This window comes from Balaenoptera physalus (assembly GCF_965194825.1).
Source record: "Balaenoptera physalus genome assembly, chromosome: 16".
In the NCBI taxonomy this organism is placed as follows: domain Eukaryota; kingdom Metazoa; phylum Chordata; class Mammalia; order Artiodactyla; family Balaenopteridae; genus Balaenoptera; species Balaenoptera physalus.
Window position 1 is genome coordinate 53316335 of NC_138898.1, and position 14719 is coordinate 53331053.

Sequence of the window (14719 nt, forward strand, 5' to 3'; positions counted from 1 at the left end):
ACAGCTCGCCCGCCCTCGCTGCAGCTGGGAGGAGGTGGCGGCCGGGGCGCCCCAGGCCCCGCCCGCCCTCGGCCGGTCCCGGGAGGCCGGGAGACCTGCTCGACCCGGCCCTCGGTGGGTGAGTGCGAGCGGCGGGCGGCGGGTGGGGCCTCTGCGGGCGGAGGCGCCGAGAGCGGGGGCGACGCCTGTCAACGCTCCAGGCCCAGCGGGAGGACGCGCCGACATCCCCGCTGCTCCGCTCGGCCCGCGGCGTGCCGGCGGCTGCGCCCACCTCTGGGCCCCGACTGGAGCGGCCCGGGGCTCTGGTTGCTCGGCACCGCGGGCCAGCGGGCAGAGCCTCGGATCGGGCTCTCTCTCCCGAAGGCAGCGGCGTGGGCCCCCGGCCGGCTGGCTGACCCACGGCGGCTCCGGCCATGCCCGGCTGGCCCTGGGGGCTGCTGCTGGCCGCGGGCACGCTCTCGGCCGCGCTGAGCCCGGGGCCGCCGGCGCCCGCCGACCCCTGCCATGACGAGGGGGGCGCGCCCCGCGGTTGCGTGCCCGGCCTGGTGAACGCGGCCTTGGGCCGCGAGGTGCTGGCGTCCAGCACGTGCGGGCGGCCGGCCACGCGGGCCTGCGACGCTTCGGACCCGCGGCGGGCACACCCCGCCGCCCTCCTGACCTCCGCAGGGGGCACCACAAGCCCGGTGTGCTGGCGTTCGGACTCGCTGACGCAAGTGCCCCTCAACGTGACCCTCACAGTGCCCCTCGGCAAGGCTTTTGAGCTGGTGTTCGTGAGCCTGCGCTTCTGTTCTGCACCCCCCACTTCGGTGGCCCTGCTCAAGTCGCAGGACCATGGCCGAAGCTGGACCCCACTGGGCTTCTTCTCCTCCCGCTGTGGCCTGGACTATGGCCGCGTGCCTGCCCCTGCCGATGGCCCAGCTGGCCTGGGGCCCGAAGCCCTGTGCTTCCCTGAGCCCCAGGCCCAGCCTGATGGGGGTGGCCTTCTGGCCTTCAGCGTGCAGGACGGCAGCCCGCCAGGCCTGGATCTGGACAGCAGCCCGGTGCTCCAAGACTGGGTGACCGCCACAGACATTCAAGTAGTGCTCACAAGGCCTACCATGCTGGGGGACACGAGGGATGCCATGGCCATGGTCCCTTACTCTTACTCAGCCACTGAGCTCCAGGTAGGCGGGCGCTGCAAGTGCAATGGGCATGCCGCCAGGTGCCTGCTGGACAGCCAGGGCCATCTGATCTGCGACTGCCGTCATGGCACCGAGGGCCCCGACTGCGGCCGCTGCAAGCCCTTCTACTGCGACAGGCCATGGCAGCGGGCCACAGCCCGGGAAGCCCACGCCTGCCTTGGTGAGGCCTTGGAGGGTGGCCTGGGGATCTGAGACCAGGCCAGCCTGTCCCTGACTCATCCCTCCCTGCAGCTTGCTCCTGCAATGGCCATGCCCGCCGCTGCCGCTTCAACATGGAGCTGTACCGACTGTCTGGCCGCCGCAGTGGAGGTGTCTGCCTCAACTGCCGGCATAATACCGCCGGCCGGCACTGCCACTACTGCCAGGAGGGCTTCTATCGAGACCCAGGCCGTGCCCTGAGTGACCGCCGCGCTTGTAGGGGTGAGCCTGCCGCCAGCCACCTGCACACCCTCACCTTCCGGTTTCCCACATCCCCAGATGGGCTTCTGACCATCCCACTTCTATCCTCAGCCTGTGACTGTCACCCTGTTGGTGCTGCTGGCAAAACCTGCAACCAGACCACAGGCCAGTGTCCCTGCAAGGATGGCGTAACTGGCCTCACCTGCAACCGCTGTGCCCCTGGCTTTCAGCAGAGCCGCTCTCCAGTGGCACCCTGCGTTAGTGAGTGATGCTGCCCTGCTTAGACCACCTCAGCCAAGGTCAACCCAGCTCCCTGCTGCTGCCAACCTGGGCCCCGCAGATCCCCCTGCCCCCCTCAGCTGTCCCCTGAGCCCTGCAGATTCCCTTGGCCCCCTTCAAAGGAAGGCCTTTATCCCATCCTCTCCACAGAGACCCCTGTCCCTGGACCCACTGAGGAGAGCAGCCCTGTGGAGCCCCAGGGTGAGTGGAGGTCCCAGAGGGGCATGTCCTTGGCTGGAGGGGGCTATGGATTCCAGGAGGGGAGGAGGAGAGGGTGGGAGAAGGAGGTGCATGCAGATCGGTGCCAACCTCCTCCTGCGCCCTCCTCCCAGACTGCGACTTGCACTGCAAACCTGCCCGTGGCAGCTACCGCATCAGCTTGAAGAAGTTCTGCAGGAAGGACTACGGTAGGCCGCCCTCAGGCCTCCTGCCCCCGTCCTCCTCACCTTGCCCTCTCTACTGTCCCTCTGTATACCCTGACCCTCGCTGGACCCCAAGGCCATCCCCCGGCCCTCAGGACCTCCGTTGTCGCCGGCCCCGCCCTGTCAGCCCCCTTGGCCTCTCGATGCTCCCGCTGCGGCGTGTCCTCTTTGTGTTCCTCCTCCACCCCCCCTCCCACCCCCGCGGGCGCCCTGTGCTCCTCTGCGCGGCCCGCCCCCTCCGGGCCCCGCCCCGCTTGACCCCTCCCCTTCTCGCCCCCCCCGCAGCGGTGCAGGTGGCGGTGCGCGCGCGCGGCGAGGCGCGCGGCTCCTGGACCCGCTTCCCGGTGGCCGTGCTCGCCGTGTTCCGGAGCGGCGAGGAGCGCGCGCGGCGCGGGAGCAGCGTGCTGTGGGTGCCGGCGCGGGACGCCGCCTGCGGCTGCCCGCGCCTGCTACCCGACCGCCGCTACCTGCTGCTGGGGGGCGGGCCGGGGGCCGCGGCCGGGGGTTCCGAGGGCCGGGGGCCCGGGCTCAGCGCCGCCCGCGGGAGCCTCGTGTTGCCCTGGCGGGATGCGTGGACTAGGCGCCTTCGGAGGCTGCAGAGGCGCGAGCGGCGGGGGCGCTGCGGGGCGGCCTGAGCCCGCGGGCCGGGCGGGGGCCGGGCGGGGCGCTTCTCACACATCAAGGCACACGTTCATCCAGTGCATCCGCCTGCCGAGAAGTCTTTGCTCGCGTCGCGCGCGTCGCCATCTGGGCCCCCCGCCCCGACTCTGCCCCGCGCCTCCCTCGGTGCCTCGAGCTCCTGCCCAGGAGGTGTGTGACGGACGCAGGGACACCCCCGCCCCAACACAGAGGGATGTGATAGCCCCAGAGAGGTGCTTTGAGGCCCCCTGGGGCAGCTGTCATCCAAAGGACCCCTTGGCCCCCCTACCTTCAAGCTATCTGCCTCCTCCAAGGGGCACCACGATACCCCCAGAGGGCTGTGAACCCCCTGTGGGGCCGAATACTTAATAGGCTCTGCGAACACCTCAAGGGCCTCTGTGACACAGCCCCACGTGATGTCGTGGTCCCTCAGCGTTCCCACTTTCCTGAAAGGCACTGACACCCCCTCATATACTTATGAACCCCCTTCTGATGCCAGGACCCATAGAGATCTGCGAACACCCCAAGGGCCGCTGAGACTCCACCCGCCCCCGGACTCTGTGATCCGCCAGAGAGCGCCCTGACTCCCCAGGAGGCACTGTGGCTACCACAGACGCCTGTGGACCCCCATGGAGCTCGGTGACACTGGCTCCCCCGCCCCGTCAGGACACGCAGAGGGCGCTATGACTCCTCCCCCAACGAGGACGGCGGCCTCTGGTTCCCGTCTGTCTCGCAGGTCACCTCTGCCTGTCCTGTCTCTGCCGGCTGGGCGGCCGTGTCCCTGTCTCCCGCTGTGTTCAGCCTCTTTTTTGCCCCGTTGTGTCCCTGTCTCTTGTCTCCGTCTGGCTGTCTCTCTCGGCCTCGGCCTCAGGACTCCTCCACCCAGGTCCCACCCTGAGGCCCCCCCCTGCACTCCTCCTCCACCCGCTCGGGACCGGACGTCGTGCCCACGCGGGCGCGCGTTCCCAGGTCTACGCGTAACCCGGCGCGGCAGCGACTCCGGCGGGCACCCCTGCCGACTCCCGATGCCCCAGCCTTGCCCACAGCTGGGCCTGGCAGCCACCCGCCCACTCGCGCGCGCCCCCTCGCCTCGCATCGGGACCCGTGCTGAGCCGGCGCATGCTCCTGCCGCCTCGCCTCGGGGCGTCAGCGCGCATGCCCGGAGCCCGCTGCCCCAGAGACCCGCGGGCGCCGCGGGTGGGCAGCCGGCGGCGCGTCTCGGCGGGGGCGGGGCCGCGTGCGCGCGTGCGCAGAAAGGCCGACGCTCGGTAGCTCAGCTAGCTGAGAAGAAAGCGGCGCGGCGCGGCTCCGGGAGGTGGGTTCTCGGCCAGCGCGACGGGCGGAGGTAGGTGCGCGACGGGGTGGGCGGGGGCGTGACGGCCCGGCGCGGGGGCCGCGGGGTCTGGTGGCCGACTGTCACCGCGTCCCGGGCGTGCTGACGGAGGGGGCGTGGGGGCCTGGCTGCCGGGCCTCCGTCCGAGCGGGGCGCGGGGGCCGGCCGCGGCGCGGGTGGCGATTCCGTGGCCCGCGCGTCCGGGGCCCGCGGCCGTCCGCCGGGCACTGCCCGCCGCCGCCGGCGCTGCCCCGCGGCCCGAGCGCCGGGCAGGGCGCGACGTGGGGCCGGAGCCGACCTCGGCCCCGCGGGACACCCACCCCGGGGGTCGCGCCGGCGCCCCTCACCAGGCGCTGTCGGCGTTCCGGCCGGTTCCGGGCGAGGCGGCGGTGGGAAGAGCTGGCTCTGTGTCACTCCTTCCTCGGGCGCTTTCGGTCTCTGCGGGGTAGGAAATCCTCTTCTGGACTCGAAATTGCAGCAGATTCTCTGATAACGTTCTCTCTTCGAAGACCTACAGCTGCTCCCGTTCTGGCCCTACGGTTGCCCCAGGATGACACGCCGGCCACCTGCCGCCTAGGTATCTACCCAGCCTCTGAGCCCTGTCCGGCGGGTGCCTCCTGGGGTGGCAGCTGTCCGCCAGGCTGTGCTGGGGGCGGAAGCGTTTCCACAGGGCCCCTGGGCGCTGTGCTCTCTGAGCCTTGAGTAAGCACAGCTGGAGGTCGGGGATGGGCTGCACTCGGTCAAGGTCCTCTTCTGGCAAGGGCGCTGGTGGCCTGGTGGCCTTACTCGGTAGGGAACAGACGAGCGGTGGGCTTCCTGGATTATCACTTGCTAGGCTGACACTAAAGGCCAGAGGCTGTCTGAAGACCATCTGGGCAGTGCGGAGGCACGGGTCAGCTGTTAGGATAGAGATGTGCCTGGGAGGCACAGGCCTGGTGGCCGATGTGGCTGTGGTTGTGATGCTGGTGTTGAGCTCTTTACCTAGCTGCTTATTCCTAGTGAGGAGTTTGCCTGCCTTTCCAGGGCCAGTAGAAGGACTTGAAGGTGGTTTTCCTTAGTTCTGTGTGTGTTTGCTCCCAGGTTAGCAGGAACATCTAGGCAATTACAGGGGGGAAAAAATCTCATTATTCATCAGATATAGCGGTTTATCCTACTTGAGGCCAAGGGCTCCCCTCTGTCTTCACTTTCTAGCCCCAGCACACAGTAGCCACCTGTAAACATTTACTTAATTGCCTTGAAGATAGGTGTGCTGGTTTTTTCTTTTTAAGGGATACAGGCTTGGAGAAACATACCCAGGTAAGAAAAGATCAAGAAATCTCGCAGAGGTTTTACAGTTTCTATTTCTAGACAGTGGTACAACCCCCACATATGCATCCTTTTATCCTGAAGGTTGGTCCTCATTTAGTCTTCTCAGCCCTCAGGTAAAGCTTGTATGAGAAGTGTTTATCCAGTAGCCAGTGCTCTGTTTAGAAGCTCATCTCTCCCTATGAACAGGGCCGGAGCCACGTCGCGTTCATCTTTGCTCCCCCATTGCCTCATATGGAATGGGCCAGGGGTTCTCCCTGAATGGTTGTTGAAATGAACCAAGGTGCTAAAACTAATGCAGTGGTTTTCATCTGGATGAAGGGTGACCTTCAGGGGATGTAAAGTAATCTAGTAATCTAGGCAGGTTTTTCATAATAACAAAATTCACCCCCTGAATTTGCAAGTTCACCTGCTGGTGAGCCATGCTAGCTGTCGCTGACCACGCCTGCCAGGACTGTCCAGCAGGCCAAGTGACCTTGGGCATGCAGTGTTGCGCCTAAGTCTTATTACAGTCTGAGCCAATCTCAGAAGATATATTTAAGTGTTTGCTTTTAGATGGTTTCTGGTTTGAAGTACATAAGGACAATGAAGCAGGTTATAAAAAAGCACTTAATATTTACCCTGTTCAATGTTTTACCTGTTTGAGCATAGCTTCTCTGTTATGACAACTCTGTGCAGGGAAGAAAAAAGGCCTTTTCAACTCGAAGCAGCAGTTTCAGTGGCTGTTTCAAGTGTCACTTTCCAAATGGAGATAATATCAGAGAAACAACACCTTGGGCTTTTCACTAAGGACCAATCTGAATTCATTATTTGATGATTTTTGTTATTCTTTCAATGCAAGTTTATCCAAATCATACTTCACATGATGAGGACTTGTGCCCCGTATTCTGTGGCTACAAAGTTGAGTGAGCCTGTGCCCTTGAAGAGCTTAGGGTACAGTGAGGAGACGGGCCAGTGAACTGTGGCACTGCGGTCGGCGCTCTCACAGAGGCAGACGGAGCTTGCTATGGGCACAGAGGAGTGGAGTCCAGCTGGCCTTTAGTGGGGGCTCCTGAGAAGGGCTCAAATTAAATTTTGAAGAACGGGGAGTCCCTGGCAGTCCAGTGGTTAAGGCTCCATGCTCTCATTGCCGAGGGCATGGGTTCAATCCCTGGTCCGGGAACTAAGATCCCATAAGCCTCGCGGTGTGGTCAAAAAAAAAAAAAAAAAAAAAAAAAAAAATTTTTTTTTTTTTTTTGAAGAACGAATGGGAGTGGCAGGACCACATGAGGGAACAAGACTTCCAGGCCAAGGGACGGTGTGTGAAGTACAGGAACACAGCTCCCACCCACCGGCTGTTGGGAGAAGGGCAGTGGGTAGCTCTGGTGGTTGGGGTGAGGAGAGGGAGATGAAGTTAAGGAGCTAAGCTGGCGGCAGTCAGGAGAGGCCTTGAGTACCAGTCCCGAGTTTGCATTTTACCCTGAGAGTGGTGGGGAGCCGCTAAGGGATCTCGGGTTTGTGAGTGACTGGTCAGATTGTGCCCTCATGGGTGACCAGGCAGTGGTGGCCAGGGTGGGTTGCTGAACTCCTGCACTGAGTGAGGGCGGTTAACAGAATGCGGGGATATACCTGGTGGGACAAAAGGCCCAGCACCAAGGAAGGGCAGTGGCGACAGAAAAGAGAGCAAGACCTTGAGACAGGTGGCTGCGGGAATGGGCAGGACCAGGGATAGGACTTAGGGACCTAAGTCCAAGGTTGAGTGACTGGCAGCTGGTAGGGCCGTGCCACACAGAGTGTGCTGGAAGGGACAGGCCTGGGAGTGGGTGATGACTTGCGGTGTGGAGATGTTGAGCTGAGGGTTGGTAAGAATTCCTGGATAGAGATTGGTCTGGAGCCAAGGAGAGCAAGCACAAAAGTGTTCTGGGCACTACTTCCTGTGTGGCACTGAAGCCAGGGAGTGGGGTGGTGTGGAGTGAGAAAAAGAAGACGAATGCTGGAGATGCCTGATGTTTCATGTCTGTAGAGCAGAGTAGATAAGGTAACAAAAATCTGATAATGATCTCTTGCCTTTTGGGGGGATGGGGGCAGGATAGTGGGCTTTTTATTTCTGTCCTAGAGCCCCTGTTTGTTGGTTAAACAGCAAAATGTAAGATACTAAAGGTGCAAAATCACATGATTGATTCCCGGGGCTTCCTGTCACATGTGTGTTTATTTGCCTTTTGGGAAACTTCCAGATTGTCACTCATCTCAAAGGACCTCATTCCCCTCCAGCCCGACGGTTGGTCCTCTCAGGGCGTTCTCACAATTAGATCTCTGAAAAAAGGCCTTCTCAGACCCAGAGATAGACCCAAGGTTGCAGAATGCTCTGGGTCCTGTCGCTCTCCTTCCAGGACCCCAGTTTCTGTGTAGTGCATCAGCATTAGCAGCAGGTGGGACTTCGGAAAGACTCTCGAAAATACAGAGGCCAAGTGTATAGTGCCCCCTCCGTAATCTTTCCCCCATGCTGAGGGGCCGCACGGGAGAGGGTGAGGAAAGGCTGTTGCAAAAGGAGTTCCTCTTTACCCACAGGAGGCACATGGCCCCCAGGGCTGTCCTGGCCTCTGGATAAGTGTCGTTAGCAGTTATCTTAGTCTCTTAGGGAACCTGCTCACTTAGGGATACGTGCAACAAGCTTTCCTTCTGTCTTGTGCAGTTATGGTCCCCTGCCTGGCCGTGGGACCTTATCCATCTCCCCTGGGTATTGCCCAAGGAGCTGCTGGCAGAGGTCACGTGTGCGCAGTCATGGTTTCTCCCTCCAGCCTGCACTCTCCTCTTACAGGCCATTGAGAAGCCACTACACATGGCTTGGCCTGTTTCGGATAACCTGAAACTGTGTCCGCCTAATTGTTACACAGTTTTAATTGGGTACCAATTGATTACCGATGGGTGATTCTGTTACCAATAAAAGCCCTTCCACTGTGTAGCATTCTAAATGTAGCTCATTACCTGTGTCCCACCAAAAGCTTCCCTGGCTTCTGTCTCTTCAGCCTTTCCTTGAATCAGTTTGTCCTCATTCCTTAATTATCATCTGTAATTCATTTTTCAGCAAGGGTCATTCCCGCCTTCCTATCTTCCTAAACCTGTGGGCCTTCAAAGGATCCAGGGGTATACATTAACTCCACTTGCCTCTGGTTTCTTTCCCTGCCTTCCTGAGCCATCCCCTCCCCACCTCCCAGCACACAGGAGCACTGTCCTTCCTCGGCAGCCTGGTGAACCCCAGGCCTCTGTCTTGGGCCCTTTGGCTTCTTAGAGCCCATGAAGCTGGGCTGTAGAACTGTCTTTGAATCTGAGCCATGAATGACACTCACCGGCCCCAAACAGCTATGCTCTCCAAGGCCCTGTCCTGTTCGCATGCTGTTTCTGCTGCTTCCTGGACGAAGGCCTCCTCAGCCTTCAGGATCTAGGCCAGGCAGGTGCTGGCTAGGGAATCCTTCCAGACCCCTCTTTTCTTGTGGGCTGGGGGCCCAGACACCCTGTGCTTTTCTCTCATAGCATCTGCACCTGAGTTGGCATGGTCAATACACCATGTCCCCACGTCCAGAAGCTCATTGAGAGCTAGGACTGGGCCTTGCATCTTCATATTCCAGCACTTGATACACTGGTGTTCAGGAAGTGTCTTGAATGCCTACTAAAATGATTAAACCTGCAAGATTCCCTCCCAGCCCAGCTCTGTTGTCAGGCCTAAAGATACTTGCTGAGAGCCTGCCATGTGCCCAGCCTTCCGAGGCACACCTATCACAGGCACCTTGCTCAGAATTCAGACCAGTCAAAATTCTAACTTCTGACAGCTGCGTTTTCTCCCTCTGCTTCTCATTTTGTGCAGCTAGTTAGTTTCTCCTATGCCCTTGGGGGCTGTTTTCCCAGACCTGCTGTTGGGAGGACCTTTTGAACTCAGAAGATAAAGATCTTGAATTAGTAGAGCCCCCTTGCAACCCCAGTCCCTGCTTGTGGGTGGACTAAACCAGCGGTGAGTGGGGGCTGCTCCTCATTGTGGTGCACAGGCTTCTCATTGCAGTGGCTTCTCTTTGTTGCAGAGCACAGGCTCTAGGCACGGGCTTCAGTAGTTGCAGCACTCGGGCCCTAGAGCGCGCGGGCTTCAGTAGTTGCAGTGCATGGGCTCAGTAGTTGTGGCGCACAGGCTTAGCTGCTCTGTGGCATGTGGGACCTTCCCGGACCAAGGATCGAACCCGTGTCCCCTGCGTTGGCAGGCGGATTCTTACCCACTGCGCTACCAGGGAAGTCCCAGTGCCAAGTCTTAACCACTAGACCGCCAGGGAAGTCCCCGAGTCCCTGCAGAAAACCTTTCGAGTGGCTAATACGGTTAGGACTCTGCCCTGCTCGGATCCCATCCATAGGCTCAGTTGCCACTGGTAAGACCTGCATTTGAACTTCTGACCGGCGGCAGCAGATGGGCCAGCCAACTGGACTGCAGTGCTGTGACTAACGCCTCCTTAATGGTTACGCTACGCCCCTTTATACCTGGCACGTGCCCTCCATTATGTGCCATCAGCAAAGGGCCCACTATCAGGTTCCCGGTAACTGGCAGCCTGGCAGTCACTGTGGAATGCCAGTTGCCATTAGCATTTGAAAAATCCCAGTGCTGCTTCAGGGCTGAGGCGGAGCCCAGCCTGCCTTCTCATCATGTGAAGATGTCTGCTGGGAAGGACACACGCCTAGAACAAACAAGTTGGCAAATGGCCCCTGTTATTTAGAGTTAAATTTCCCTCTTGGGCCCAAGTGGTTTGGGATTTTCCTGAGTCTCCATTTGTTTCCTTCTCTTGCTTCCTCCTTCATGGGTACACTGAGTATATAGTGTGAGACACCTGGGCTCAAAGTCACAGTAGAGTAGAAGAGCTTGACTCATAAGCAGCTCATCACAGAGGCCTGCCAAGTTCAAACAGACCTGGACAAGGAGGGGTGGAGTGTGGGGAGGTCGCCCTCAGTCCTGCCTGTGAGGTCAGGAGTCAAGAAGGGCTGGTGAAGGAGGGGGCATTTGGGCCGAGGCTTGAAGCAGACTGGCCCGAGAGGAGAAAGAACAGGTGTGTCCTGCCTTTCCCCCTTCCCACTGTCAAGACTCCTGAAGCTGCCCTACCTGGAGGGCAGGTAGGGCCAAATCCTGAAAGGAGGGGGGGTGGGGCGGTGGGCGGGAAAGGGTTTCAGGTGGAGAGTGGGGCAGAGTGGGTTGGGAGTCAGAGCTGAGCTGTGTTGGAGTCACACAGAGTGTGTGAAGGTGGGGAGACTTCAGGAAAGCAGTTGGAGGTATGGGACCTGAGAATTCTTGGCTGAAAAGAAGATGGATTTCTGCAAAGGAGACATTTGAGGGACAGGGACAGGAGCAGCAGCAGCCAGAGAGGCAAGGAGACAGACAGAAGGGGTTTCTGGAGGCCTGGGGAGAGGAGAGCTGAGAGCAGTGAGGTCAGCTGTGTGTGATTCAGGGAGATAAGGGCTCAAAGGTGTCTGTCAGGTCTGGCAGCCAGGCGTGAAGGGCGAGGGGGGAGACATACAGCCTGCTCTCCCCGGGAGCTTGACTGGGAAGGAAAGAAAGAGGAAAGGCTTAGCTCAAGGGGAGTGCCGGGTGCTGGGATTGGGGGTTGGGGGCCTGTCTAACAGATCCAGGACCAAGGGTGGGGGTGCAGATCAAGGGCCAGGGTCAGACAGGAGAGTATGCTTCTTGCCTAACACCGGGTTCTCAAGGAGAGTGGGAGATGTGAAGCTGTTGGCTAGTGTGGGGACCAGGGGCGGGTGCCGCGAGGCATGCTGAGGGCTGCCAGGTGGCTCCAAGGGCCATGAGCAGGGCAGTGTGATTTTTTCTCTACAGTTGGTGCGCGGGCATGGAGAGGCATGCCGTCAGGCTGGCCTCTCGTGGGGCTTCTTCTGGGTAGCTGAGACAGGAGCATGGGAGTGGTGGAGCTGAGGCTTGGAGGGTCAGGTCTAGGCTGAGCAGACAAGTAAAGTCACAAAGGGCTGGCGGTGCAGGGAGATAGAGTTATGGTGAGTGGGAGGAGGGCAGTGAAGAGCTTCAGGACAGTTACAAGAGAGTGGGGTGTTTGTGATATGCGCCCTCTGAGTGGAGGAGTTTCTGGGGCTGACCTGGGTGTAGATGAAGCATCAGAGATGTAAAGGTTTCTAAAGTTGGGGAGCTTTGAGCCAGGTCTGCCTGCTTGACCCTCGAATGCCCTGCAATGAGGGCAGCTGAGGGGAGGAGGCCAAGAACTGGAATGAAGTGTGTGGCACGTCCTGGGGAGACCCTGGAGAGAGGAGGCAGGGTCCCAGGGAGAGCCCCCTGCTTTCTGGCCTGGAGGAAGGGTGCATTAGGGGAGAGGATGAGGAGGTGGAGGATTGTTTGCTACAAGCCAAGTTCCAGAGCAAGAAGAGAGATGGGAGTTGGGAGTGAGGTCAGTAAAAAGCAAGGCAGCAAAGGAAGTAAATGTGGGGGATCGGTGACCGTAGTCACCCCAATCAATGACACTGTCACCACCAGTCATCTGCAGAATCGGGAATCATCCTACTGCTGAGGCCTTGGGCAGGGAGATGAGTATCCTCGACCCAGGGCTCCAGACAGAGTCTTGACGCTGTGTCTCCGAGGCCTCCAGCAGATCCTTGGGAGTGGGGTTGGGCATTTCCCTGGCCTCTCCCTATAGATGGATGGGAGCACTGGGCCTCTCATGAGGAAGTCAGACTTGGACTTGAGAGGAAGGTCCCAGCCTGAGGAGAGGTTGGAATGCATCCTGCTCCAGGCCCCACCCACCCCGCCCCTTCTGGGTGTCCTAGGTGGATGGCCTCAGGGATAACTCCTATCCCCCACCTCCGTCCACCTTCTCTGCCTCAGAGCTCCACCTGCCATACCCTACCCACCAGCCCAGATTTCCTTCCAGGCTATCCCACCCGCCCTGCTCCTCTACCCAAATACCCTGCAAGCAGAGCCACAGGCAGGAGGTCATCTGCTCTTCCCTGTCCTGCTGCCATATTCCATGCCTGGCACCCTGAGATCTTCTTATCAGGCAGTGACCATGTCCTGTAATTGCTGTGTCTTTCTCATCCCCAGACCTCACATACCCTGAGGGCTAGAGTGGGGCCACTAGTTGTTTGAAGGATTCGTCATTCTGCGTCCTGGCTGGGGACCGATGGTCTCTGAGGGTGAGGGGCTCCCTAGAGAGGGCGTGCTCTGAATTCCACCCTGGGGAAACTGCCTGAGAGGAGCATACGTTTCTTGGTCACATGGAACTCCTCAGGCCCAGGACCTAGCGCCTCTCACTGCCCCTCCTGCCCATCTGTCGCCCCATTCTTGGCCGGTTGGCAGGGCTGGAACCAGCCTCCTTCCTCTTTCTTTGTTTCCTGATCTCACTCTCAGGAAACAGATGTGGGGTTGCTCAGAGTGAAGGGGAAGAACTGAGACACAACCGTGCAGCACCCTGTCCTGTGGTGCAGTGACTAAGGCCCGGCCAGGCTGAGCCCCGGTTGCTTGGGCTATGAGCTATTCCTGCAGCCAAGGGGGAGGGCGGGGAGTGGTCAGGCTGGGCTGGGCAGGGGTCAGTAGGAGTGGGTAGGCTTCCTGGGGAGCACCAGGCTCCCTCTGCATAGGGCTGCCACTTTCCACCTGGGCCACAGTTGGCTCTTTGGTGGCCTCCGGGTGTGTGGAGGGGCCATCCGTGAGGCCCACTGGGTGACACAGGAGTCCAGGAGCCAGTGTAGGTGTCAGGGCTGAGGGCTGGGTGTCTGGGCAGGACCTCAGCACAGCAGCCCAGGGTTCTGCCTCACCTGAGCTGCTCTGGCATTTGCCTGAGAGGCATCTGTGTCATAACAGGCACTTTAAAATGGAGCACTTCCTCTGCCCCACCAAAACCCCACGCCTGGGCCAGAATTCTCTGTTCTTTGCTTGGGTCTTTGCCCCCGACCCCAAACAGGTCACCTCATCTGGTGGAATCCACCCCATCTTCTGCATCCTCCCTGGCCGGCTCAGCCCAGCCCAGCCCTCCTCCTGCCTCCGTTTCTGGACTCTGCCCTCCTTCCTCCTCGGCCACCAGGGGTTTTTTCTAAAATGCAGATCTGATATGTCACCTTCTGCTTCAGCTCTTCTCCTCCTGCTCCCTCTTGTGTGGGGATGATGTCCGGTCTTCTAGTGCAGCTGGCACAGAAGGCCATCAGCCCCTCGTATCCCACCTCCGGCCACTCCCTACCATCTCTCTGAGGCTCCCCAGTTTGCCGTGCTCTCCCTCATGCATTTGTCCCCACCCCCGCCTTTGTACACTCAGGTACCATTGCCCCCTCTGTGGCACTCACACCGAGTCAGCGCCTGCCTTGGTGGTCTGCCAGTGCCCCGCCTGGGCTCTTGTAGTCTCACTGTGGATGCCGTGACCACTGGTCTCCTCGAGAGCTGTCTTTTACCCTCGTATCCCCAGTGCCCTGCCCAGAAAAGGAACTTCGTAGAAGTTTGTTAAATGAATCAAAGTTTGAGTCAAGGGGAGGCATGATGGGGTGCTGGGCCCTCTGGGAGAGGCAGCCTGTAAGGAAGGCATAGTGCCCAGTGTTGTCGGGTGGTTAAGATGGGATCACCCAGGCTTAATGTGGGGGGGTCTGTCACATGCAAGAGAGTTTTTTTTCAAATCCAGCTGTTTGGGAAAATCATGTTCCCCACTAAAAAGGTAAGAAAGGCAGAGGTCTTGTGACTCATCAGACCATGGGTGGTGCTTTGGGATAGCAGTGTGGCATTAAGAAGCCAGCCCTCGGACTTCCCTGGTGGCGGTGTTTAAGAATCCGCCTGCCAATGCAAGGGACACGGGTTCGAGCCCTGGTCCGGGAAGATCCCACATGCCACGGAACAACTAAGCCCGTGCGCCACAACTACTGAGCCTGTGTTCTAGAGCCCACGAGCCACAACTACTGAGCCCACGTGCCACAACTACTGAAGCCCGTGCACTCTAGGGCCCATGCTTTGCAACAAAGAGAAACCACTGCAATGAGAAGCCCGTGCACTGCAACAAAGCATAGCCCCCGCTCGCCACAACTAGAGAAAGCCTGCGCGCAGCAGTGAAGACCCAACACAGCCAAAAATAAGTAAATAAATAAATAAATAAATTTATTTAAAAAAAAAAAAGAAGCCACCCCTCAACTGGCTGAGGAGAGAGTGCAGTGGGGCTGGCCCT

General features: G+C 59.7%; 1 protein-coding gene across 1 annotated transcript; it reads left to right on the forward strand.

The window, feature by feature from the left end:
- The first annotated feature begins 283 nt into the window (after positions 1 to 283).
- On the forward strand, positions 284 to 4069 carry NTN3 (netrin 3). Its single transcript, XM_082428718.1, has 6 exons — positions 284 to 1341; positions 1413 to 1601; positions 1692 to 1841; positions 2010 to 2060; positions 2192 to 2266; positions 2567 to 4069. The coding sequence occupies exons 1-6, from the start codon at positions 414 to 416 to the stop codon at positions 2914 to 2916; spliced, it is 1743 nt and encodes a 580-aa protein (XP_082284844.1). The 5' UTR covers positions 284 to 413; the 3' UTR covers positions 2917 to 4069.
- Positions 4070 to 14719: the final 10650 nt, after the last annotated feature.